This window comes from Castor canadensis, chromosome 16, assembly GCF_047511655.1.
Source record: "Castor canadensis chromosome 16, mCasCan1.hap1v2, whole genome shotgun sequence".
Classification (NCBI taxonomy): domain Eukaryota; kingdom Metazoa; phylum Chordata; class Mammalia; order Rodentia; family Castoridae; genus Castor; species Castor canadensis.
Genome location: NC_133401.1, coordinates 25,622,027 through 25,646,518, shown reverse-complemented (window position 1 = coordinate 25,646,518; position 24,492 = coordinate 25,622,027). Strand labels below are relative to the sequence as shown.

The following is a 24,492-nucleotide window of genomic DNA, read 5'->3' as shown; positions in this document are numbered from 1 at the left end:
AAATTTTCCTGAAAGGTTTTAAGCCTTCTGTAAATGTTAGCTTCTATTGTTTTGTTACATACTTTTGTAACATTGAAACTCAACTCTTTTTAAATCTGTATGTGCTAATGATGAATGATCCACAATAAACTAAGCAGGACAAAATAGTGACCCAAATCATCCTGTAAGATCTCATTTGTGTATTTAAAAAGTACTATATGTTTTCTTTGAGCACAATCTATATTGGGTTTTCTCACCCAGTGGTCATCCCCTCCCCCACCCCTAGTGGATATTTGACACTGCCTGTCCCATGGTCTGAATGATTGTGTGCTCCAGGACTCATGTTAAAATTCTCACCCCCCCCCCCAAAGTTATGGTCCTGGGAGGTTAGGTTATGAAGCTTCCCCATCATGAATGAAATTAGTGTGCCCTTATAACAGAGACCTAGAGAGACCCTTGCCCCTTCCACCAGGTGAAGACACAGAAGAAGCCATCCATAAGGAACAGTTCCTCACCAGATCCCAAATCTGCTGGTGGCTTGATCTTGGACTCCCAACCTTGGAGCTGTGGGAAATAAACTCAGTTGTTTATAAGTCAGCCAGTTAATGATATTTTATTACAGCAATCCAAACAAAGATTGACTGGAAATATTTCTGGTTGTTCAAACTAGGAGTGAGGGAGGGAGGAAAGTAGAATCCAGGGATGCTGCTCAGCATCCTGGATGGCCTTTCACAACCAAAAATTATGAGTTAGAGTGTCGAGCAGGCAAAACCTTGGTCTATGTATTTGTAAGAGTTCTGCCCACGTTGACAAGTTCAGGGCATGCATGAGATGAGGATGGGTCAGAGGAGGTTATCAAAACCTTGTTAGTTAAAGCTGTCACTCCCATCCTGTTCTCTCTTCTCCTCTCCTGTCCCTCTTCCCCCCTTCTCCTCTCTCTCTCTCTCTCTCTCTCTCTTTCTCTCTGTCTCCTTTCTCCCTCTTTCTCCCTCTCTCCCTCGTCTCCCTCCCTTATCTCCTTCCCCACCTTTCCCTCTTTCTCCTCTTTCCTTTCCCTCCCATTCCCACCAGAGGATGTGTTTCTGTATCCTTTGCGTCATTTAAATTTTACTTTTTAAAAAAATAAACAAAATAGTAGCAAATGCATTCAAAACAACCAGAGAAACAGAACCTTCCCTTGACCTTACCCATCCTTCCCAACTATCTCCCTCTGTCCCATCCCCTTCTCAGAGGGCTCCCTGAGTGTCCTCCCACTTCTCTGCCCTTTCTCACCTCTCCCTACCACAATCTGTCTGGCCCTGTTGGGCCAGCTCCTCCTCTGGCCCCCCAGTGTCATCTGGGTTGTTGCTAAATCCAATGGCCCTTTTGTTTTGTTTTGGTTTATTGTCCTTAGCCTGCTTTTGAGACCCAAGTCTCAAAAGCTTCCTTCCACTCTTCTTCCTCCTCTTTCTCTGGTTGCTGCTAGGGGTTGTCCAGGGTTCCCTTCCCTCTTCTTATCTCTCAAATGTCACCCTTTGCTTTGTCTCAGGCTCTGCCCCTCATGTAGAACTGGCTATGTACTTTGTGGGGTTGAGTGAGAATGACAAAATATGGACCTTGTTCAAAATAATAGAGACTTTCAGGTGGGTGATAGCTGAGTATTAACCCAAGCAGCAGTCCCTTCTGAGCATAGGGCTCTGGATAGCCTCACAGGTGAACATCCATGAACTTGGTCCTGCTCCAGACCCACCCTCTCCTCCTGGAATGACTTCTGAGGGCATTGCAGTAAGCAGAATGCCCCCACCAAAGACATCCTTGTGCTGATTCCTGAAACTTGTTTACACATTACCTCTCATGGCGAGGATTTGCAGGTACCATTCCAGTTGTGCACCTCCATGTGTCCACTTGACTACTTTCTAGTATCCAGTGCCTCAATTAAATGCTAGGCTAGCCAGGTATGGTGGCAAACACCTGTAATCCCAGCTATTTGGGAGGTGGAGGCAGGAGGATCATAGGTTTGAGGCCAACCTAGAGCAAAGTTAGTGAGATGCTGTCTCAAAAACAAAAGGCTATGGGCTGAAGTAGTAGAGTGCATTGCCTATCAAGTGTAAGATTATGGGTTCGATCCCCAGTGCCACAGGAGAAAAGAGAAACAAACAAACAGTAGTCAGGGAGTTGCCATAGGTATATTTTTGCAGATGTAGTTAGCATCCAGAAACCCTTGTCTCTAAGTGAAGGAGGTTGCCCTTGATAGAGTCTGTGGATGGGCCTGGTCCAATCCCTCAAAAGGCCTCTGGAGCAAAACAGCTTCCCTTGAGAAGAAGAAATCCTGTCTCCAGTCTGCAGCATCAGGTCTGGCCTCAATTCCAGTCAGCCCTGTACATGCCAGCCTTACCAGCACTCCCTATCCCCCAATCCTGCAGTTCACTTCCTAGAAAGAAATCTCTTTCTGCTTGTTTGTTTGTTTGATTTGCAGTACTTGGGACTGAACTCAGGGCCTCATGCTTGCTAGGCAGACACTCTACCACTTGAGCCATACCCCAGCCTTCTTTCTATATGATATATATTAATAGTATACATGTAAACACAGCCTTACAATACACATGAATCTTGAAAACACACATGTCCAGAATAGGTAAATCCATAGTATCAGAAAACAGACAGTTGATGTCCCCTGGGTCAGGGCAGAGTAGGAATGAGGGTTGTGATTACTTAATGGGCTTTCCTTCTGGGGTGATTAAAATATTTGAGAACTAGACAGAGGTGATAGTTGCACAATAATATAAATAACTTAGCAATGACACTTAACTGTGCAGTTTAAAATTGTTAATTTTATGTTGTGTGAATTTTATATAAAGAGACATTTAATTAAAAATCTGTAACTTAGGTATATTATTTACCTCAATTACTGAGTTTTGGGGGACCATACCCCCACCCCTTAAATTTTAGTCTGAATTCCAAGCCTATTCCCCACATGGATCCCAGAGGGAGCTTTCTAATCCCTGCAGCTGACCCTGTTCTGGAGGCCTTGGAGGCCCCAAGGCCAACAAGCTAGAGTCTAAGAATACAGACTAGGTTCCAAGTGGTTTCCAAGCTGGCCTTTCAGGGCAAACTAAACTCCACCCTTCCTTACCTACTTGCCCTGTGCTCCACCTGGCCTCTTGCCATTCTGCCTTCCAGCTAATGACCTTCCTCCACCCCTGGGCCCTGTAAGTTCCCACTCATCCTTCAGTGTGCAGCACAGGCACTTCCTTGTTATCTCTAGAACTGACTCTGATTCAGTCTCAAACCCCTAGACCAGCCTCCCACCTGTGCCTCAACCTCTGTACTGGCCCAACATCCTACCTAGTCCTCCCCCCCACTACTCCATCTTTCCATCTGGGCCTCCCCCACCCTCTGCACTGCCCCAGCCTCCCATCTGGGCCTCTCCCACCCTCTGCACTGCCCCAGCCTCCCACCTGGGTTTCTGACCTCTCTGAACCTGCCTCCTCCCTGGAGACTCTGTTCCCACCACCTTAGGTCAGGCCCTGCCTCTCAATGGCCTTGGAAAAATCTTCCTAACTCCCAAATCTGACTCTTTTCACCATAGACACTGTTGCTCAGATGACGTAATGAACTTTGTATAGAGGGGTGGCTTCAGGCAGGGACACTCACCCAGGGGACTCAACAGAGCCACAGCTGCAGATCTCAGACCACCTCATTCTACTGCAGGACTTGGTGAATTAATCTCTCTCTCTCTCTCTCCGCCCACCCCCCCCCCCAACAGTGGCAATCTGGAAGAAATTACTCTTCTAAACGGCCAGACTTCCCCAGTTTCAGGAAATTCCAAGCTGGGCAAGGGGAGGGGCCGGGCTGGGGGCGCGCCCCCTCCCTCCCCCACAGCTATGTGCTTCTGCGAGCTGCCTGCACACCCAGTGCTGGCCTCCTCCTGCCCACTATCAGCCCAGAGGGGCCTCAGCCTTTCCACTACTGCTTTCTAGTCCTTTAAATCCTCCAGGCAGACTTTTGGGGGATAAGGAAGGCTGGGAGGGGCCTGTGGCTTAACACTCTTTGCCTGGGGACAAGAAACAGAGCTTGATTAGGCATACTGGACTGAGTCCTCTCTTGCTTGGGTTCCTACCATGGCCCCCGAGAGGGGCTGACACTTCTGTTCCCGGTGCAGGTAAACAAGGGACCCGATGCCAGGATCTTCCAGGGGTGAAGCTGGACGCCTGCGTCTGAGTGAGGAGGGCTGGGGCCCGGACCCCTGTGTCTGAAGGAAGAGGGCTGGGGCTTGACCCCTGTAGGGCTGGGGTCTGAACCCATGGGTCTGAGAGAGGAGGGCTGGGGTGTGGACCCCTGGATCTGAGCCAGGAGGGCTGGGGTCTGGATCCACTAGCCTGCTGATTGAGAGCTAGTAGATAGGGCTCCTGGGACTCCAGAGTGCCAGACAAGGCCTGAGGAGGTGGCACCGCGGACCTGGAGCCTAGGTCCTGGATCCCCCTCCAGGTTTGGCAAGACACTTCCTTTGCCAGGTGAGATCCGCCCGGAGGAAGAAGGAAGAAGGAGCGGGCGGGGGACTAGGAGACGGAGGCGGACTCCAAGGCCGGGAGGGGTAGCAGCTTGAGCCAAAGCCCGAGGGCGCCCGCCCAGCTCCGTGAGGACCACGAGGTAAGGGGCGGTGGTGGGTAGGGGTCCTCTGTCCGGGCCAGAGGGAAGAGGGGCAGACGGCCAAAGAGACCGCGGCCGCTGAAGTCCGGGCAGCAGCCACGTGGCCTCAGAAAGCGCACCCTAAGGGCTCAGGGGTCTCCCAGCCGTGGCCTCGGCCCCACAGCAGCTTCCAGCCTCTCTCAGGGGTCTGAGAACCCGTCCGGCCGGATTGGAGCGTGTGGTTATTTCCGTCCTGACGGGGTTGTGGCTGTGAGAGGACAGAAGTGAACCAGCTGTGCGCCTCCCCCCAACCCCGCCAGGAAAGAGTGGGTGGAGGAGGCAGGCCGAGGGCCACTTACCCGAATGCGCGGCGTCAGGGCGGGCGGGGTGTCCCCTGTGTATGCCTGCTTTCCTCCTGCTTCATCCTGGTCCCAAACAACAGTCCCTCTGTACAAGCTGGTGACGAGCTTTTTCCAAGGGTGACCGCTTTGCATCTAGTTTAACAGCCGCACTACAGGCAGATTAGAGCCTTCAGTCAGCCTTACAGCAAAAGGACACCCACGCTGGAGGAGGGGAGTGACTTGCCCAGGGTCTCAGGGCCAGCCCGGAGACTAGGTGATATTCAAATGCTCTTTTTATCTCGTTTTACTCACCTAAAATGGGAAAGAAAAACTAGTAAGGATGTAAGGAAATTCATGATCATTGTATCAAAATATGCTCTCCAGCTCCTGTAAGTGCCTTTAGCCATACGCTATCATCCTTAGGCTTCAGACTTCATCTGCCTAGGTTCCAAATCCAGGCCTTGATATTTATTCCTCTGTGACCCAGGGTGAGTTACTGAGCCTCTCTGTGTTGCATTCATCATAGGCCTATAAAAATAAATAAATAAGACAGAATTATAATCTCTTCCCCATTGGGTTGTCCTGAGGATTAAGTGAGTTAGTTCATCTGTGTGAAGCACTCAGATTTGTGCTTGGCCTAGAATAAGTGCTGAGAAATAAAATGTGAGTTGTGAGTGTTGTGAGCATGCATCATGCAGTCCCCCAGCAAACAGGCATTTTGAATTGTGTTTTTCAGAGGGGTAAACTGAGATAGCTTGTTCAGGGGTCCACAAAAAGGAAGTGACAAAATATGAGCTCTATGAATGTGCTCCTAGGAGTGAGGCCATGGAAGGATAGAATGAGAGCCCAGACAGGGGCTGGGCCCAGAAAGAGGCAGCAGCAGTGAACTGTGAGGGAGGGGTGAGTTCAAAAGGCAGTGGGTAGTGGAAAGAGCCTACTCTGGACTCTGGCTTTATGTTTTTAGGCAAGTCACTCACCCCTCTGGGCATGTTTCCTCTGCTGGCACTTGAGGAGAATGATCCCAGGTGAGATTCTATTCACCTTGGAAATATCACATATTCTATTCAGTATTTATTGAACATTTGCTATTGTGCTGGGTACTGTGCTTTGACTTTCACAGGCAGCATCTCTCACCAATTCTTGCAAAAATACTATGAAGCATTATATTACTACCATCTCATTTTGCAGATGAGGAAGTAAGATCAGAAAGGTTGCATAGCTTACCCAAAGCCACATGGCAGTGGCCACAGCCAAGCTCCAAGCCTGGGCAGCTGGCTTTCTGAATTCTACCCTTTACACCTGACTCCCTGCAGAGCAAGCACTGAGATAAAGGGCACTGCTTGTGCCTACAGAGGATTTTTCAAGTTCCATTAATGAGCCAAGTTCAGCATTTAAAAATAAACTAGATTAGAATAGAAAATATCAGACTACCCACCATATTATAAGGCTAAGTCTTATTTCATATACTGTTTGCTGTCACTGTGGGGGAGGAGAGAGTGCTATCTTGATGGTTGAAATAAAAATACATTTATTTATTCAGCTAGGTTAAGGTCAGAGAAGTTTGATCAGCATGGCAGAAATGGTATATCAAGACAGGTTTCCCCAATCTTACGACTGTAGTGTGTGTGTTTGTGTGTGTGTATTTGTGTCTGTGTGTGTGTGTTTGTATGTGTCTGTGTATGTATATTTGTGTCTGTGTGTTTGTGTGTTTTTGTGTGTGTGTGTGTCTCTGTGTGTGTGTGAGTGTATGTATGTAGGGCAATCTTCAGAATACATCCATCTAAATTATTTCACATCCCTGCCGGGCATTGGTGGCTCACACCTGTAATCCTGCCTGCATGGGAGGCTGAGATCTACAGGATCAAAGTTTGAGGTCAGCCCTGGAAAACAGTTCTCAAGACCCCCATCTCCAAAATAATCAGAGCAAATGGACTGGAGGTGTGGCTCAAGTGGTAGAGCACTTGCTTTGCAAATGTGAAGCCCTGAGTTCAAATGCCGGTCCCACCAAAAACCAGTCATATCCCTTTGGCTGTACTTCATGTTCAAATTATCAGTGATCCTTCCCAGGGTGCTAGTTACTAAGAGAACAATGCTGGCCACTTTGCCTTCCTTATACTGTTTTACCAAATCTAATCTTTGTTCCGCAGTTATTGTTTGGGGACACATTTTTCCCCCAACACTAGCGCTACCAATTGGCTGACACTATTAAAAATATTGTTTCCCTTAAATGAGCTTTTCTATGTGCTCTGCATGGGGAGAGAGTGTTATTTTATCCATTATACAGGCAGGAAAACAGAAAGATTAATTCATCCCGACTCATGTAGCTGGCAAAGGGTGGGGCTTTGATTGAAATAGGAAGAAGAGTTTTTATCATAATAACAGTGACTGTTACAACAAAAGTACAAAGTCATCAAAGTCCCTCCTAGAAGTTCCATAGAAAGTGGCTATATTCCAGGATCTGGGCAGAGATCGGCTGCTTTTCTATTGACCATCCAACCCTATGCAGCCATCTGGCAGTAGGGTACCCAGTTTACAATTCACAAGCTGACAGCTTCAAATGTAGGCCATGCATACCATTTTTTTTAATATAGGGGAATTTAAAATATGAGACACTATACTTTCAAAACTAGTAGCACCTTGCAAATTAGTCGTCAGACAGGTCTGCAGCTTCTGCAGTGCTTCCGTGTGTGTGTGTGTGTGTGTGTGTGTATGTGTGTGTGTGTGTGTGTGTGTGTGTGTGTCTGCCCCTCCCTCCTTTACGTCCAGCCTCGTTTTCAAAGATGGGTCCTATACTTTTATACTAGTAAACTAGTTTGTTGGGAAGCAAACTCCAAAGGATTCGTTCCTTGTTGCCTGGCCTACAAGAAAGTTCAAATATTAGTTATCAGCATAGTGCAGTGTCCATGGGCATTTTGCAGTCAGACAAACCTTATTGTGATCTGAGATTCGAGTCTACCTATTGTGACCTGGGAATCTCTCGAAGCCTCAGTTTCCCCACCTGCAAAATGGGAATGATCACACACACACACACACACACACACCTCTTTCCCTCATCACCCTCTCCTTATCAGAGTAACCTTCAAGACAACTACATGGCTGGAAGGCGGGGCTGGGAAACAATTCTGGGCTCCCTGGTGAGGCAGCGCTAAACTGCTGGTGCCTCCACAGATGCCAGTGCTGAAGCAACTGGGCCCTGCACAGCCCAAGAAGCGTCCTGAGCGCGGCACGCTGTCCATCTCGGCGCCCCTCGGTGACTTTCGACACACGCTGCACGTGGGGCGCGGCGGCGATGCCTTCGGGGACACCTCGTTCCTGAGCCGTCACGGAGGCGGACCGCCTCCCGAACCCCGCGCACCTCCAGCGAGAGCCCCGCGCACACCGCCGCCACCCGCCATCCCTCAGCCCCCAGCGCCCGGCCTCCGCACGCCGGCACCCGCCGACCCGCTGCTGTCCTTCCACCTGGACCTGGGCCCCTCCATGCTAGACGCGGTATTGGGCGTCATGGACGCAGAGCGCGCGGAAGCCACGGTCGACAAGCCAGACGGGGATGCCCGGCCCGGGACGCAGCATTCCAGGGCCCGTTGCCGCCCTAACGCCGACCTAGAGCTTGACGAAGTCATTGGCCTGTAGCCCCGGATTCACTACCCTCTTGTCTGGCACCCCATTTCTGTACACATAAACGGCCGAGGTTTGCTCCCGAACTCAGTCTGTTTACTTTGTGCGTGAAGGCGTGAGGAGGGAGGGCAGTGGTGGGGTTCCTGCGCCTTATATAGCCAGGTGCGCAGGTGCAGTCACCTGCAGTTCCGATGAAGTCCGTGATTGACCTGGAGTAGTGAATCACCGCTCCTTTAAGAGTGGTCGGGGCGTGGCCTTTTGGTGACCCTCCCAGAGGGCGGGGTCCTGCACCTACACCGCCTCATTCATTCATCAAATATTGACCCAGCTCCACTGCTGGCAGATCTCAGTTCGTCCACCGCCAGCGGTTGTCAGCGCCAGTGGGACAGCAGAATGCTGAAGTTTGGGGAGCTAGAGCCTTCTGACCTTGCGCATCACAGGTGGACCCCGACCGCGCACAGCTGCCCTTTATTCTGGGAGCGGCCGCATAAGGAAGTGGAAGAATTTTAGAAGCACAAGGGGTGTGGTCCCTGTGGGGAGGGCTTCTTAAACATCCCCTTCCAAAGGTGGGTCGCCCGGAGGACAGCGGCAACTGCGTCCAAAGTCTGAGCACAAAGTTCAGCCTGAGGTGGCAGGTGTCCACGTTCTTTAAAAATCCCAGAAGGGCAGGGCTGCAATGGGGCGGGGCCAGGTTCTCCAAGGTTCCCAGAGGGGCGGGGCCTTTATCTGTCAGCTCTTGACTCGGGGCGGGGCCAGGAACTCTCAGGTCCCAGTAGGGCCAAACGCTTGTGGATCAGCCCGGCAAGGCGCTTTAGACTCCAGAGGGGCGGGGGACAGGCATTAGCCACTTGGCAGGTGGCAGGACAAGAAATTTAAGGCTCTCCCTATAGAGGCGGGAAATATGTAAATACGTTATTTGTAGGCGGGGCCATATACACTAAGGGGCGGGGCCTGGCGTGCCCGCGCCCGCGGATCGCGGAAGGCTCCACCCAGCTAAGTTTGCGGGCGAGGTCCGGGGCAGAGCTAGGGCAGAGTGGCTGGCACCACAGTTGGATCGGGTCCTGGCACTGAACTAGTAGAGCTGCTCTCTGCGCCCTCGGCATCCATGGCGGCAGCCGAAGAACCGGGTCAGCTGTCGGAGGCTTCCGCCTCGGAGCTCTCGGCCTCGCCGCTGGCCTGCCGCTTCTTTCTGGAGGGCCGCTGCCGCTTCGGCGCCCGCTGCCGCCAGCCCCACCCCGGGGCGCCGCCGGCGCTGTCTGGCGGCGGGGCGCAGCCTGACGCCGGGGCCAAGAAGCCGCCGCTACGCACGGCCGCGGCCGTCATCCAGCGCATCCGCTGGGACCCGCGTCTCGACCCTGCCGACTTCTCTGTGGGCTACGCCGACCGCTTCCTGGGTGTGCGCGAGGAGCCCTTCACCGCCTTCTGCTGGGACGAACCGCTGGCGGCGCTGGGGCCGGGCGTCCTGGCCGTGCCGCAGCACCGCGTGCGCTACTTCCGCTTCCGCGGCCGCCTGGTGTGGGACCGTGCCTCGCGCACTGACCTCGTCTTCGGCTCGGGCTCGACCGCTGGCCGGGGCCCTACTATCCTGGACGCGCTGGACGACGGGGACGCCCACGGCGTCGATGACGAGCTGGACGACGGGGTTGCGCACGACATCGAGGACGAGCTGGGAAATGGAGATGAGCATGGCAGCGGGGGCGCGCACGGCCACGAGAACGAGCCGGAAGGCGGGAACGCGCACTGGCCAGAGGTTGCCCTAGGGAACCTAGGCACCCAGAGGACAAGAGATGTTCCAGAGGGGAGGGTGACTCAGGCTGCTACTAGAAGAGAGACCAGTGGAAAGCCGGCCGGGACTGGGCTCAGGGAGTTGGGCCCGAGAGAGCATGAGGTGGTTGAACAGACAGAGGTGAGCAGGGCCACCAACTCTAGAACAAAAGCCCCTAGGGAACACCTCCAAGGAGAGAGAGAGAGGGCCTTGAAACCAAGGCAGGCCCCTGGAGTCAAGGAGCTGTCACTGAGGCAGGGGCAGGCCCTGGCACCCCAGGGACCATCCACTGGAGAGATGGAAGAAGAGTGGGGTCCAGAGGGGTGGCCTCAGGACACTGAAAAAGCATTGCTAGATAGAACTGTAGCTCCTCGCCAGCCCCGGCCCACACATTTTGTGGCCCTCATGGTGACTGAGCCGGCGCTTCAGGCAGAAGTGACCAAGGCTCAGGAGTACCTGGCCCAAATTGCCCCATTCTGTGCTGCGTTCCTGGTGCCCACACAAGACCTGCACCTGACACTTGCCCTGCTGCGGCTGGCAGGCCCCGGGGAGGAGGCAGCTGCAGTCCCTGCCCTGAGGCGGGTCCTCTCTGCCCCAGGGCTTCAAGCACCCCCTCTGCTGCAGTTTAAAGACCTAGTTCTCTTGGGCCACCATGTGCTCTGTGCCCCACCATCCCCCACACTGGCAGGCATGGCCCAGACTTTGAGCCAGAGACTGGAGGCTGAGGGACTGAGAGTGGTAAGGCCCCCAGGTGGGATGCAGCCCCACCTCACCCTGGCCAAGGTGCCCCATGGCTCCCAAGTCCACCTTCCAGAGCCTGGGATCAGCCTGAACCATGAGATGGGGAGCCAGCCCCTGGGAAGACTATGGCTGTGCCGCATGGGGAAAGCAGGGAGCACCTACCAGTCCCTGGCTGAGGTCCCCCTGGGCTGAAAAAGGATCCAACAACCGGGGGTGAAGGGACTGGGGGGGGATACAAACCAAGCAGAAAGGACAACATGCTCTTTCTCTCTCTCTTTAATTTTGGTTTCTCTCAAGCTTCCAAAATGGTGCTCAGTGCTCCAAGGAAAGAATGAAGGAAGGGAAGGGAAGGGAAGAGGAGGGGAGGGGAGGCAGAGGAGGGACATCTGGAAAAAAAGCAGCCTGACAGTCCAGCTGTTTGCAAACTCATAGCACATCCTCCAGTTACATGGCAGAAGAGGGAGGGAGGACGGAAAAGAAAAGGGGAGGAAGAAAAAAATAACTTAAACACACACACAAAGAAAAGAGGAAACATGACGTGAGCTGGTGATCCATGAAGGCAGGGAGGGAGGAAGGGTAATCATTTTACCTGTGCTGAGCCAGGGAGGGCTAGGGAGCAGGAAGAGGAGGGAGGGGAAGGAAAAAAAATCAGAAGAAACATTGGGGCAGAGGGAGGAGGGACATGGAGACAACTTAATACAACTTGAGACGAGGCGGCCCGGCCGGCGAGGTCCCGCGATGGCCTCGGAGTCCTCAGTGCAGGGTGGTGCGCTGGTCTGGCGGTGATGGTGATGATGCTGGCGGTGTTGGCATTTCTGGGGTGGGGGGCCAAGGGCGGGGCACAGTCTCTAAGCAGCTCCCCTCACCCCCAAACACTGAGGCCCCGAGGGCTGGGCAACAAAAGTCTATGAAGAGGCAGATGAAGCAGCAGGTGTGGCTGGTTGGCTGGTGCCCTGCTGCAGGCTGGCGCGGGCTGGATGGCCTGTCTTCTTTCCACTGGCCCCCCAGCATGGGATGGACCAGAGCGCCGGTTCGGGTGCCGGAGTACGAGCTCGAGAGAGAGAAAGAAAAAACACTGAGACAGCATTAGTGGAGGTGAGAGGTGGACACAGAGCCTGCAGCCCCCACCCCCCTCCGCCGCCCGCCCTCCTCCCAACCATCCCTCTGAGGCAAAAAATAAAAATGTAGAAAAATCTCTGTACAGACTGCCCGCTAGGAAATGTGGGCAGGGACGGTGGCTCTTCCTGGAGCCCACTTCCCACAAATTAATTTACAACCCAAGTCCATGGCTCAAAACAAAATCCGCAAATGCGGTGCCGGGGGCCACAGCCCTGCCCCCACCCCGTGCTGGCTGGGTGCTCAGAAGGCTGGCAGCTGCGCCAGGCTGAGGCGGCAGTCCACGCTGGAGTTGTCCGGGCCCGTGTAGGCCAGGCCCAGGGGCTCTAGGAAGGCCCGGCAGGCGGCCTCGCCCTCGAAGGCCAGCTCGGCCTGCAGGTAGGATACTGGCAGCGCAGGGCGGAAGCTATGGAGACAAGAGGAGAAAGTGATGAAGCGGGCAGTGGGCAGGGGAGGGCCCCATGAGCAGGGAGCGGGTGCCCCCTCCTCGGGAACCCACAGGGTTTCCTCAGCATGGCACCTGCTGATTCCTGCAGTCCCTCCCAACCTCAGGGGCTTGGGGGGGCCCCGGGGTGGGGTTGGTGGCCCCGTGCCCGGTTGTGCCCCCCCTCACCCTCACTTACCTGTCCAGGAAGGAGGGGACAGAAGGGGAAGGGCCCAGCTGGCTCCTCCACTGGCTGAGGGGCAGAAGCCAGTAGGAGGAAGCAGCATGGGCAGATGAGAGGGCTCATGGCACTACCTGGGGAAGCCCGAGCCCAGGCTTCCACAGACTATCAGTCAGTGCAGTGATTCCTGGATGCTACTGATGCCCTACACATTACACACACTCACACATGCCAGGCCAACAACTGTCCAGAGCTTCCGGCTAACCCAGGGGACCCTCTCCTGCAGCATGTGTCACTGTCCTTTAGATACTCAGGAAGCTGCACCAAGCTGAACCAATTCTACCTACAAACCCAAGTTTCCTGCAGCCCTGGAGTAGGACAGCCTGCTCATCAACCAAGCTGTTCTCCCAGTTCCTACATGGATAGGGGTCCAGGTCTTAGGATGGATTTGTCTGTCACAGAAGGCCTTGCCAACTGACTCCACATGGGGATTCATGAGGTCAAAGGTGGGCCTACCTACCTCACTAGGGCCATTCACAGTTGTGCTGCCACCAATGCCAACTACATATAAACAAGGGAAGGGTCACTTACCCAACCACACAATCTGTGTAGCACTGAGGCTCATGGTTGACCTGCAAGGGGCCTATTAGGCTGCAGAGGTCTGAGCGGCCCTGCTGCCTCCTCACCCTACCCAGCTAGTAATCAAGTCCCAAGCACTGTGTTCTGTGTCATCTTCTGCCCCATGGCCCTACTTCTCCCTTAAGTTGGCTTGACCAAAACAAGATTCTAGGGAGTGTCTCAACCTTCAGGCTGATGGTCCCTCCCCAGCTGCATACCATCCTGGGACTCCCTATTTAACCTTCCTAAGAAAAGAAGGCTACTGTCCTGGCCTTCAAAGCCCTTCAGACCTCCTGACGGACCTCTTGACCAGGGTTTCTCGACCTGGAGCCAGATGGCTGTTGTGGGGCTGGACACTGAGTAGCATCCCTAGCCTCTATCCTCTAGAGGCCAGTAGCATCCCCCCTCAGCCTGACAACCAAAAATGTCTCCTGGAGGCATTTCAACTTGACTGAACTGTGGGTCCAAGTGTGAGTCAAGCACCTCTTCCTTACCCACAATGAGTCATACTGTGGTAGACAAAGAACCTTCTAGCACCATTCCAGTGTGGCTAGCCTGTCACACTGTCCCTATCCATTTCTGGGACTCTCAGAAGAGCTCAATGGGCACTGGCCCTTGTCTCATGAGACAGAAGCTGCAATAGGGCCCATCCTCTCTAGTCTGTCTAGAATAGGAGCAGCGAGGAGCTGCAACAGGTAGGCAGAGGCCCCAGGGGGAGCGCAAAAAGCCTGGAGAGAAGTGAAGATAAACCAGGTCCGGCTTATGTTAAATAGACAAAAGAGAAGAACAGGGTAGGAAGGGAACACCAGGAATATCGAGGTTAAGAATGGTAGTCAGAGGGACCCGGAACTGAGGGTGACTGAGGAGGAAAGCAAGGGGTGAGGGGGAGTGTAGAAAGGAGGAGGAGAAGAAGACTCAAGTGCAGGAGCAGGACAAGGCTGCCCAGCCAGGAGCACATGGAGGGGTGAGGCGTGGCAGGGCCACAGCAGAGGGCAGCAGAACACAGTGCCACATACGTTTTGATCATTGCCTTGAGGGCAGCCTTGCGCTCCCGGTCTGCAAACTTGTCCACAAGGTAGCCAGACATGCAGGGCGCGTGGCAATACAGCCGGAAGAAACGGTGGTAGTTGCCCAGGGCCCAGGCTGCCCGCAGTGCCAGCGCGTGGGCCACGCAAGGGTCTGCCTTCAGCTCCCTCGTGAGGTATGCCAGCTCTGTGGTAATGTCTGTACCCAAGACAAATGGAGGTCAGAGAGCAGGGCAACCCTGAGGTACAGTGCCCTAAACTATGGGCTGGTAACTCACCTCCCGAATTCTTGGTGAAAATGTAATAGAGGATCCGGTAGGCAGTAAACTCGCCAACATTGCCTGGCAAGTTCTCTGCATACAGCGACTTGAGCTGTGTCTGGCACTGGTTGAACTCTTCATGGTCACCCTGAGGGCAGGGAAAGGAAGCAGAGGAGCAGTGAGACCCAGACAGGTGCAGGCAGCTGCAGGACAGCAGCAGAGGAGGGAGCAGGAGACACCCATCACAATGGCTACCTACCTTCTCCAAGGCAATGCGGGCATGGGTCTCATACACCTCCACAGTGAACTCAGTGCGGACACCTTGCACCTGCAGTGAGAAGAAAACAGAGTCAAATGGAGCAGACCAGGGCAGGACAACCAGTGCCAGGGTCCCACCCAGTGTCCACCTCACCGTCAGGTCCTGCCGGATGGACTTCATCTGCTCACAGGCAAAGGCATAGTCCTGCTTCTCCTTCCAGTGGGACTTGACCATGCACAATGACTTTTTCAAAACCTGGCAGGAAATCAAGGCTTAGAGCGCAGCTTAGACAGTACAGCAGACATGCTAAAGTTAGCACTCTTAGCCTCCCTAACTGCTTTCCCTGTAGCTACTGGCTCAGGCCACAGGGCTGAGAGAAAGCTATGCTCTCCCTGGTGCCCAGGAAGGAGAAAGGCTCAGGAAGGCCCAGCAATCCCCCTCCAAGGCTGCACGTTCTCCACAGCAGGGCTAGAGGAATAGGTCTACATCCTACAACCCTCCCCTTGTCATGTCAGCTCCCAGGACTTCCTGCCAGCACCTCATGGGGCACACCCGCCCTGTTTGGAACTTACTGCCACAGGGCGCACAGTGGACGGATCAGGGGCACAGGTGAGACGCAGGTAGTGCTTGGTGATGTCAGGGCAGGTGCCCACAATCTGCAGCTCCTGCCAATCAGGGTCAGTCCCACTGCTCTCCAGGCTGCTCATCTGCAGCACCAGGGGTTCGAGGCGCAGGCGGCGGGAATGGCCATGCTGAAAGCGGGCTGCCCGCTTCTGCTTTTTCAGTTCACGCTCAGGGTCCTCACATTCCAGAGCTGCCATTTTCTTGCGGCTGCGCTTGTTGGGAGCTAGATCGTGCCTAGGAAGGGACAGGGGTGAAGGAAGGACAAAGGAATGTGGCCTCCAGACACACTGTGGCCTTAGCTACCCAGTCCTACCGTCCACCTGTACAGGCCTCCAGTAGGCTCTGATACCCTCCACCCAGGACTGTGGCAGAGCCCCACCTAGTCTCACCTTTTCCCGCGCTGCGCCCTGCCTCGGCCCCGATCCATGTGGGCCCCCCGGCCACCCCGGCCCTTAGGGGGTGGGTTCCTGCGGCCCACAGGGTGACATTCGTTCCCTGAGTAGGAGCTGTCGGAGTCCGAGTGAGAGTCACTGCACAAGGACAGGAGAAGGTCAGGCCTCAAGCAGCCCCTCCCAGGCACCCTTCAGCCCAGGCTGCCAGCCGCCTTTCTACCTTCTCCGGAAGTGGCGAGTGGGGGACCTGGAGGAGGAGCGGGAGCGGGAATCCGTGCTGGAGGAAGAGCTGTTGTCCTTCATGAAGACGTTGCGGTTGCCGAACTTGGCGAAGCTGCTACCCCGGGCTCGGCCAGCACCCCCAGCCCCTGGCGTCCCTCGCTGGGACTGGGCACCCCCGCCCCTGGTCACCGAGCCTGCCCCCCTGGGAGGGTGAAGGCTGCTAGGGGCCTCCCACCGCTTCTTCTTGGGGCTCTCAGCCACAGGCTCCCTGGTCAGCCTGAAGATATAGCAGGGTAGGGCATTACCAACCCGCCGCCAACCTATAGGACCGCAGACCCCATTCCACTGCCCAGCGCCAACCAGACGTCAGACAGAAAGCACTTACCCCGGCAACTCAGCTACGGTAGTGCAGGAAAGGGAGCAAGCCCAGGGTTCTCTGTGTCCAGGGGATGCTCTCAGCCACCAAGCCACCCACACTCCAGAGCCCACAGCCCAATTCTACCTATAACCCCAACCTCGGCCGCCACTCCTGGGCCTGTACCCCAACCCATAGGGCTCTCCAACCCAGGACTTCAGGCCTGAATTCAGCTTTCTAGCTCATTTCTCTCTGGAGCTTCTGGTTCCTGGGGTCCAGGTCCCCAGTCAAGTGCCCTGCAGTCCCACCATCTCACAATATCACCTAAACTGACCCAGGTAGAGGCTCACGACTCCAGTCGATGGTGTAGGCCGAGCCGTCCTGTAGCCGGGCCTGCAGCACCTCCTTGAGCAGTTTCTCTGTCCGATCCTTGTCTTCCTCTGACTCACAGGCAGTGAAGCATCGCTCCACATACTCTTTCATGTCCTGTGGCCAATCGTCAGGCTTCCCGGATAGGTTCCCCCGGGCTGAAGGTCCACTGTGGGGGTTTAGGGCAGAGATAACCCTTAGCTGGGAAGATTCCATGCCCAAGCAGAGACCTTCCTACAACCACCCTGAGTGAAACCCCTGCAGAACCAATCAAAGTGTTTCCTTCCCCCTCAGTGCTTATGTCGGCTCCAGGAAATGAAACATGCCCACTCTGGAGGAACAATCTGAGCTCAGAGTGAGGAGCCCACTGGTGGGGCTGGAGCAGATACCTAGCACATAGCAAGTATGGAGTAGGTGAGAAAGGGGGATCGTCGTCACCTGTGGTTCTGGGCTTTCTCAGGGTTGGGCTGGGGGCCAAAGCTGCTATGCTGACCCTCTGTGCTGGAGCCAAAGCTCTGGCTGGTGACAGCAAAGGGCCTCTTCTGAATGTTGAACTTGAGACCTCCAGTTCCAGGGGCTGCTGTATGAGAGCAGCAAACGCAGGGGTTAGGCCCTTCCCACACACTGGGGGCTCCCATGGAATGTAGTATGAAAGTTCCGAGGGCAGAAGGAATCAGGGATCCTGTAGCACGAGAGGCCAAGCTCCAGAGCAGGGCCTGCAAGCACACCTGTTCCAAAGCAGCCCACTCGGGACCACTACAACACCCAGACACAGATCAGTGCCGTGCATCTCACACTTCATAGCTCTGTTAAAGATCCTCAACCTCCCAGCCCTGCTACACCCCACAGAGCTGCCAACTCACGCTTCATACGGGTCCACAGCTGTTGGCCCTTCTTGGGCTTGGCAGGCTCACTGTAGGTGTGTGGCCCATAGGCCTGGCCTGTGGGAGGCCCCGCCTGGCTGTGCTGGGTGGCTGGGGCTGTTCCAGGTTGAGGACCATTGCTCAGAGCGTGGGCTCCATGCTGGGGGTTGGAGGGCTGAGGAGGCTGAGCCGCTGGTAGCTGCTGAGGCGAGGCCTGGTAGGTCATGCTCTCATCCATGCCAGGGACCGGGGGCTGCGGGAGGAAGCAGGCACTGAGGAAAGGAGGCAGAGTCCTAGTGCTAGCTGTCATAGCACCTGGTTCTTGCTGACACCTTACTCAACTCTCAGCTCTGCCATGACTTTCCAGGTTGCCATTCTGTCCTCAGTGACTCCTGTGGCTAAGGCTGTACTAGCAACCCTATCTGTAGCCATCTGTGGGACTCAGGGAGACTGAGCAAGTTCCCATGGTAGAGCGGTCAAGCGGCAGCTGCCAGCATTTCACCACCAGGAGTCTGGCTCTACTTCACTAACAGCCATTCTGAGAGTACCACCCGCTATGGCTCTCTCCCAGTGTGACCACACGCTCACAGGAAGCCCACAGCTGAGTAAGGTGCACAGGGCACATGACTCTGAGAATTACACAGGGTGTGTGAGCTGGGATTCAAACCCAGGTCAATCCACCTCCCATGCACTAGGCCCCACCTACCCCCAAGCTGCACATTAAATGCAAAGCCAGAATGCTCCTGTGTTTTTGTGTGCACAGGGGAGTTGCACATGCTGGAGAAGAATAGAGAAGACAGGATGCCACACCTCAGCTCTCTCTCTCTCTCTCTCGGCATCTTCCCAGTACTATAGCCATAGCCTTGCCCAAGCCTAAGCCCACCCTGGCTTTAAAAACAATGTTTGCTCTGTCATTCTTAGATCCAGGAATGGTGTGGCAGGAAGAAAAATGGGGGGGTGTGGTGGGGGAAGCAGCTTTTGAAATAGCCTAAGTGATTCCTCATTGCTAGTCCCTTAATATCTAGATCCTGCTCCCACCTGACAGGGAAGTTGTAGGCACAGTGTTACCTGGTTCAGAGTCCCTTGATGCTGGGGAGCCGACGGCTGTTGGGCTGTGGCTGAGCCGTAGGAGCCAGCCATCCCGTACTGGGTAGGAGAGCCATAGCTCTGGTACATGCTCTGCCAAAGGCAACAGGAGGAGCTGGGGTTAGTGGCAAGCCACCCTCACCCCTTTCTGCCTGCTCTGAGTTGTGCACAATCCTGGACTCCTACAGATCCCTCACCCTTTTTCTCTCCAGCATATAAATGTACCAAATCATGTATGTAAATGACAGCAAGAAAAAGCTGCATTAACCCTACATCCCACCTATGCTAGCTCCCAGAAATCTCTATTCAACAAATGCCAAGTACCAATTTTCTAACCACTACCATAGAGCAAAATACAAAAACCTTAATGATGTCTGCACTAGATAAATACACAGCTGTAGGCAGAAATGTGTAACATATTCTGCAGTAAGTACCATGAAAGAAAATGAGGCAAAGAAGAGGAACAGAGATTGGAAGGAGACTTTTAAGAACAGTCTGGCAGTGAGAGGCTCTCAAAGGTGCTATCTAAGCAGAGACCAACTAGATTAAGGTGGGGACCCAAGAAGCAGAGAGCTGCGCAGAAAAAAGCACAAGTGGGCTTCACATGCACTAATGTCACAGAGGTCTGGAAGCAATGCCAAGATGAGCATAAGGAGGGAAAGGGGCAGGACCTTGGGGTAATGAGCCAGCAGAGGGATTCTCAACCTCACCTAGGCTGTCTCCATCTCATTACCCACTTCTCACTCTCCAGCCAGGCACTCACCATAGGGTAGTAGTAGCTGTAGGGGTAAGCATAGTTGTACTGCTGGTACCACTGGTAGTACTGCTGCTGCTGCAAAGCCGAGGCTTCTGCCTGAGACACATACTTGGGAAACAGAGGCCCGACTGTTAAGCAATGACAGCAGGAGCCATGGACACAACCCCAGGAAGACAGCCTCTCCACTAGAGGGTAGCCAACCACCAAGGGAGGGCACCAGTCCATGTCTCTGAAAAGAGAGCTTGTCTCTACTGTTAGACCAGGCACACCAAATATAGGCCCAGCCTCCCCTTCAGGACCACATCACTCACACCCTGGCTGACTCAATGAAAACACCACATCCCTCATCACGTTCAGATAACAGAAAACATCTGTTTACACTCCCCCTCAGGGCATCTGTCCTATGGATGCCAGGACACCAAGCTGAGTCCCTCCCACAGCAAATACCCCACCCCCATCCCACAGAGTTCCCAGGCCCCATGTGGCTTTCTCACTTGTGCACTGGCCACAGGACCACTGCTGCTGGCCTTAGAGCTGCCAGCAGCTCCCGCTTTGCTGATGCTGGCCAGGGCCTGGCGGGCCTTCTCCCACTCCGGGTTCTCGTGCATGGGGGTCTCCATGCCATTCTCTCTGCCAGTCCCAGCCACCATGCTGTACTGAGAGGACCTGCAGATAAGACAAGGAATCAGTCTGTTCTCCCACTGCATGCAGGTAGGCAAGGTGGCAAGAGGCAAATATCAGGCCCTGAGCCCCAGATCTAAGCTACCTACCTATGTCAGCCTAAGGTTTCTAATTGTGCTATGTTGATAACTGGTTTCTGAAATGGACAAATGAGGCTGTCTACTTAAGGTACCTACCCTGGTACCTGGAGTACAGAAAGTGTTGAACTGTGACCAGTATGCACAAAACCTTACACAAGACATAGCACTCAGTAGGTCTCTGTGTTTTATGATACAATGAATCCTAATACTATCTTCTTTGAAAAAAACAATGAATTAGCAGAAAGACAAAAACTGAGCACTAGTGGAGGCTGCTTTCTAATTATAGTTGCTTGAGTCATCACAATTTTCTGAAATAAACATACAATGTGAAAAATGAAAGGTCAGAGAAGAAGATTTGCCCCTCTCCACACTACAACCAAACTTGTGGGCTGTGGTCCCACCCACCAGCCCTGGAACAGATCACTTCCCCCTAGGCTGCGTGAGGTCCCTTACAGAGGACACAACTGTGTCTTGTTTCCTCTTTCCCTCCCCAGGGCACACCCCACTAACCAATCTGTACTGCGCTGATCACCCACATTGGCCGCCATCTGGACCTTGGGGCGTAAGGAGTGGACTTCGGGAGCCAGACTGCTTTTTCACTACCTATAACAAAAAGAATGAGTTAGCGAGACTCAAAGATGAAAAGTAGGTGTACCCATAAGAAGACAAGCAGGAAAAGGACAGTCTGAGGCACAAAGAGACATTGCTAAAGAATCTGAAGAAAAACGAAGTGAACACATGCCTGTAATCCCAGTACTGAGTTGGCTGACGCAGGGGGATTATAAATTTGATCTTACCCTAGAGTACACAGTAACAGACACCCTACCTCAAAAAAGAAAAAGGAGTCTGAAGAGAATTCTGTAGAAGAGAATCCTGGGTGTGGAATAAAGAGGCTGAAGTGGAAGGGAAGACCTCCCTGTAATGCTCCAAGTGAAAAACGATTTAAAAACAAGAGAAGGGTCTGAAACCTATATGAGGAAAAGTGGGTGTAATGGAAACCCTGAGTAAGGCTAGGATTGGTTCAGAGGGTGGATGGAGGCCTCAGTCATGGGCAAGTCTCTCTAGAGACCTGGCAGGAGGACAGTGCTCCAATGGGTTAAGTCTGAAAGAGTCCTTATGGCTGTGAAGCTTATAAAGAGGAAAGCTTTTTGGAGCACTTATGAGGAGGGAGGAGCTGAGATTGGGGGAACACTGGAGAAAGGAGGAAAAGTTAAAGAGGAAAGGGAAATTTCTGGAAGTTCCCCTGAGGGGCAGGCAGAAAGCAAGAGGTCATTCCCCATGTGAAGATCCAGATTCCCAAAAAGCACCTAAGGGAATGTCTGCAAAAAAAAAAAATCCCCGCAGGTAGAGAAGAAATTCAATGGGAGATTCCTAGAAGCAGGGGTAGTCTTGGGAGAGGCATTAGGCAATTCCCTTGGTTCTGCACCTAGAGATAAAGCTTTGGGGACGCCTAGGGAAAACCCAAAACACCTTCAGCAAATTATTAAAGATGGGGTGAAAAAACTGAAAGAAAAGTGAAGAGCTCTGTTGGAGGCAAGGGCTAAAATAAGGGGTCTAAACTTCTGGAAGCGCTTACGGCGAAGTCGGGGTGAATCCCATAGGAGAACCCGGAAGTCCTGGCAGAAGAGCAGGAGTCTGGGGCTGGAAAAACCCCTGGAGAGAAAACCGCCTTAAAGAGGGCGCAGCACTGAGGGGAAGCAAGGGCTCACGAGTGGGGTCACAAGTAGGGGAGTCTCCGGACAAGATGGAGATTTGGGAATCTTAAGTCACATTCCTGGTTCCTCCTAGCGTCTGAAAAACCAGACCATCCCGTAGGCCGAGAGAAGGCAAAAGAGGTAGCCGGCATTCCCACGACTGATCCCGCAGCCACTACCGGAGCCGCGTAGTACCCACGCCCCACGCCCCAGGAAGGAAGCTGCGCTGGGTCGCCCAGGGCAACGCCGACGCCCGGAGAACGGCAGGTCAATGGGGTTGGGGGCGAGAGGGCTCACGAGGCCACGGAGTTCCGAGGAAAGCTTGGGCGGGGGGGGGGGGGGGGGGGGCGCGGAGCCATCAGCGCATGCGCGTTAGTCGCCGGTCGCGCGCCCACCCTGGCGCGCAGGCGCAGTAGCGCCCCCGGCCGCCACACCCTGCGGACGTTCGGGCGGCGTCCGTTGGTATGAACAGGCCTCGGGCTCGTGGGGCGTAGGGTCCAAAGGATACGCCGTGCCCGCCCTCCCGCTCACCACTGGGCGCTCACCACACCAGCCAGGATCGTTCGCTCCCGGGACTCGTCAGTAGCGGCCCAAGGCAGTAGCACCAAGGCCGCGAAAACACTCGGCCACCCGGCTGGCTCTTGTCTTCTTTGGCTTCGACGTCCTGATCACGGCGTCCTGACGTCATGTGGAAGATTCGCCCCGCCTCCCTCGCCTGTACAGCCAATAAACGCCGCCACTTGGCTTGAGCCCGCCCTCCCGCTTACGCAATCACGCAGTGGGCGTGAAGGCAAACCAGAAGTTAGGCAGAGATGGTGGCCCCGAGGGGACACGGGCGGCTAAATCGCCTGGCTCTTCTCCACCCCGCCCCCCTTCTTGCATGCAGCACTGTTTTGACTCTTGTCAGTGGTAGCCATTATTATCCCTGAGTGATGAGTTGCGAAATTACCTACAGCGCTGTGAGGTGAAAGCCCGAAGAATGATGAGCTAAAGAAAAAGAGCGGAGAGCAGCCTCCACCCGGAAGAGGCGTTTCCCTGCGTAAATAAACCTGGCGTGGGGAACAGCCAGTTCAAAACCCAGGAGCCTGGAAACAAGCGTGGCTCGTGGGACGGGCGGTGTAGTGGACTATGCTAGTGCAGTAGTAGTGTGTGGGGTCCCAGAGTGAAAAAGAGCTCTGTAGGGTTGGGCTCGTAGCAGATCCGGGAAGGCCAGTGATGTCAGGCAGGGGCTTTGGACCATGTTTGTAAACAAGCCTTTTTTTAAGCTTCCCTTCAGCAACCTTTAGAACGTTCCGTGTTTCCAGCTGGATTCGGATACAAGTGCCCAGTCCAGTTCAGGGACCGTAGTTATAACAGTTAGAGCCAATCTTCCTGTCCATTTTCTACTATTAAGAACTTTTGATAACTGCATAGGATTTTCCTAACTCCATTATCATTTTGTTAGCGTTAGCATGTTAGATTTTTTCCCCTAATTCTTTTTTTTTTTTTCTGGTATTGAACTTTTTGTTTCGGAATAGATATTTTAGATTTAACAGAAAAAAAGTTACAAAGATCATGCAGAGTCGGCCATACTGTGCCCACTTTCCCCTAATCCTGTCACCTCATATTGTTAAAAGAAATTGACATGGGTATATTACTCTTAAGTAAGCCCCAGACTTTATTTGGATTTCAATACTTTTTCCATTCACGTTTTTTTGTAATCAAAGGCATCAAATTGCATTTAGGTTCCTTTTACCTGTTAAGTTTCCTGGATTTTTGATATATGATGTTTATTGATGATGCAACTGAGGACCAACAGGCCAAATGACTTGCCCACATCACTCAGGGTGATGAGTAGCAGGACCAGGACTGGGGCCCAGGGGCGTCCAACTGCCAGGCCCTTCACCATTTGGTCCTCTGCATTTGAGCTCCCAAGATCTGGATCAGCTTCTCAGATGTGGATCACCTTTCCTAAGTTCCCTCCAGAGGCTGTCTTCCAGGAAGCCCTGTGCTGTACAACGACTTATATTTTTATATACTTTTGCTTCCAGTGTTTTGCTGACCCAAGTGGTATTGGAGCAGACAGCTCTTAACATAAATCCTTATCTGCCTATGCTTATCTTTCTGAAAACTGATTGTCAAAAGCAAGATTGGTTCCCCAAAGCAGGATTGCCTGGTCATCAAATACCCAGTTTTCATTTTCTCACACATGAGCAACCTTTTTTCTTCCAAACCATTGTGATAGTACACCTTCTTGGGGGCAGTGCATTTGAGAACCTCCTCCTGCACATCCTGGCCAGCACAGGATAGTGCCCCACCTTAATTTCATGATAACCTGGCAGTGGGAAGTGGTAGTTGCTGATCATTCCACATTATATTTGCTCATAGTTAGCATTTGTCTTTCATCTATTTACAGGCCTTGGGATTTTGCTTCATTGAGTGCTCATCTCAGTTGTTT

General features: G+C 53.5%; 3 protein-coding genes across 10 annotated transcripts; 2 read left to right on the top strand and 1 right to left on the bottom strand.

The window, feature by feature from the left end:
* The first annotated feature begins 3,542 nt into the window (after window positions 1-3,542).
* Cdc42ep5 (CDC42 effector protein 5) lies at window positions 3,543-8,629 on the top strand. Of its 3 annotated transcripts, none has more exons than XM_074058240.1 (4): window positions 3,543-3,675; window positions 4,121-4,179; window positions 4,473-4,608; window positions 8,097-8,629. In XM_074058240.1, exon 4 carries the CDS (start codon window positions 8,097-8,099, stop codon window positions 8,556-8,558), a length of 462 nt encoding a protein of 153 aa, XP_073914341.1. In that variant the 5' UTR covers window positions 3,543-3,675; window positions 4,121-4,179; window positions 4,473-4,608; the 3' UTR covers window positions 8,559-8,629. The 3 variants fall into 3 exon arrangements, with proteins under 3 accessions (XP_073914341.1, XP_073914340.1, XP_020040760.1); XM_074058239.1 differs by lacking the exons at window positions 3,543-3,675; window positions 4,121-4,179 and adding exons at window positions 3,759-4,120; window positions 5,893-5,953; XM_020185171.2 differs by lacking the exons at window positions 3,543-3,675; window positions 4,121-4,179 and adding an exon at window positions 3,768-4,120.
* Window positions 8,630-8,757: 128 nt separating this feature from the next.
* Window positions 8,758-11,324, top strand: Leng9 (leukocyte receptor cluster member 9). The gene has a single exon (XM_020185168.2). It carries the CDS (start codon window positions 9,649-9,651, stop codon window positions 11,239-11,241), a length of 1,593 nt encoding a protein of 530 aa, XP_020040757.2. The 5' UTR covers window positions 8,758-9,648; the 3' UTR covers window positions 11,242-11,324.
* Leng8 (leukocyte receptor cluster member 8) lies at window positions 11,310-22,757 on the bottom strand. 6 transcript variants are annotated; one of them, XM_074058223.1, is made up of 17 exons: window positions 22,601-22,757; window positions 20,872-20,964; window positions 20,095-20,266; window positions 19,607-19,708; window positions 18,826-18,936; window positions 17,758-18,010; window positions 17,333-17,474; window positions 16,860-17,063; window positions 16,556-16,606; window positions 16,169-16,447; window positions 15,946-16,086; window positions 15,505-15,790; window positions 15,086-15,187; window positions 14,933-15,001; window positions 14,692-14,821; window positions 14,405-14,612; window positions 11,310-12,571 (listed from the first exon to the last, which is right to left on the bottom strand). In XM_074058223.1, exons 2-17 carry the CDS (start codon window positions 20,907-20,909, stop codon window positions 12,409-12,411), a joined length of 2,451 nt encoding a protein of 816 aa, XP_073914324.1. In that variant the 5' UTR covers window positions 20,910-20,964; window positions 22,601-22,757; the 3' UTR covers window positions 11,310-12,408. The 6 variants fall into 6 exon arrangements, with proteins under 6 accessions (XP_073914324.1, XP_073914326.1, XP_073914322.1 ...); XM_074058225.1 differs by lacking the exon at window positions 16,556-16,606; XM_074058221.1 differs by lacking the exon at window positions 11,310-12,571 and having other exon boundaries at window positions 13,181-14,612.
* Between the last annotated feature and the right edge of the window lie 1,735 nt (window positions 22,758-24,492).

Excerpts from the sequence above, each read along its gene's own strand:
- Cdc42ep5 (XM_074058240.1), top strand. The coding sequence starts at position 8,097 with ATGCCAGTGCTGAAGCAACTGGGCCCTGCACAGCCCAAGAAGCGTCCT.
- Leng9 (XM_020185168.2), top strand. The coding sequence starts at position 9,649 with ATGGCGGCAGCCGAAGAACCGGGTCAGCTGTCGGAGGCTTCCGCCTCG.
- Leng8 (XM_074058221.1), bottom strand. The coding sequence starts at position 20,909 with ATGGCGGCCAATGTGGGTGATCAGCGCAGTACAGATTG. Across the intron at positions 17,064-17,332 it reads GAGAAAGCCCAGAACCACAG|TGGACCTTCAGCCCGGGGGA; the intron begins GTGACGACGATC and ends AAACCCCCACAG. Across the intron at positions 15,188-15,504 it reads CCACTGTGCGCCCTGTGGCA|GTTTTGAAAAAGTCATTGTG; the intron begins GTAAGTTCCAAA and ends ATTTCCTGCCAG.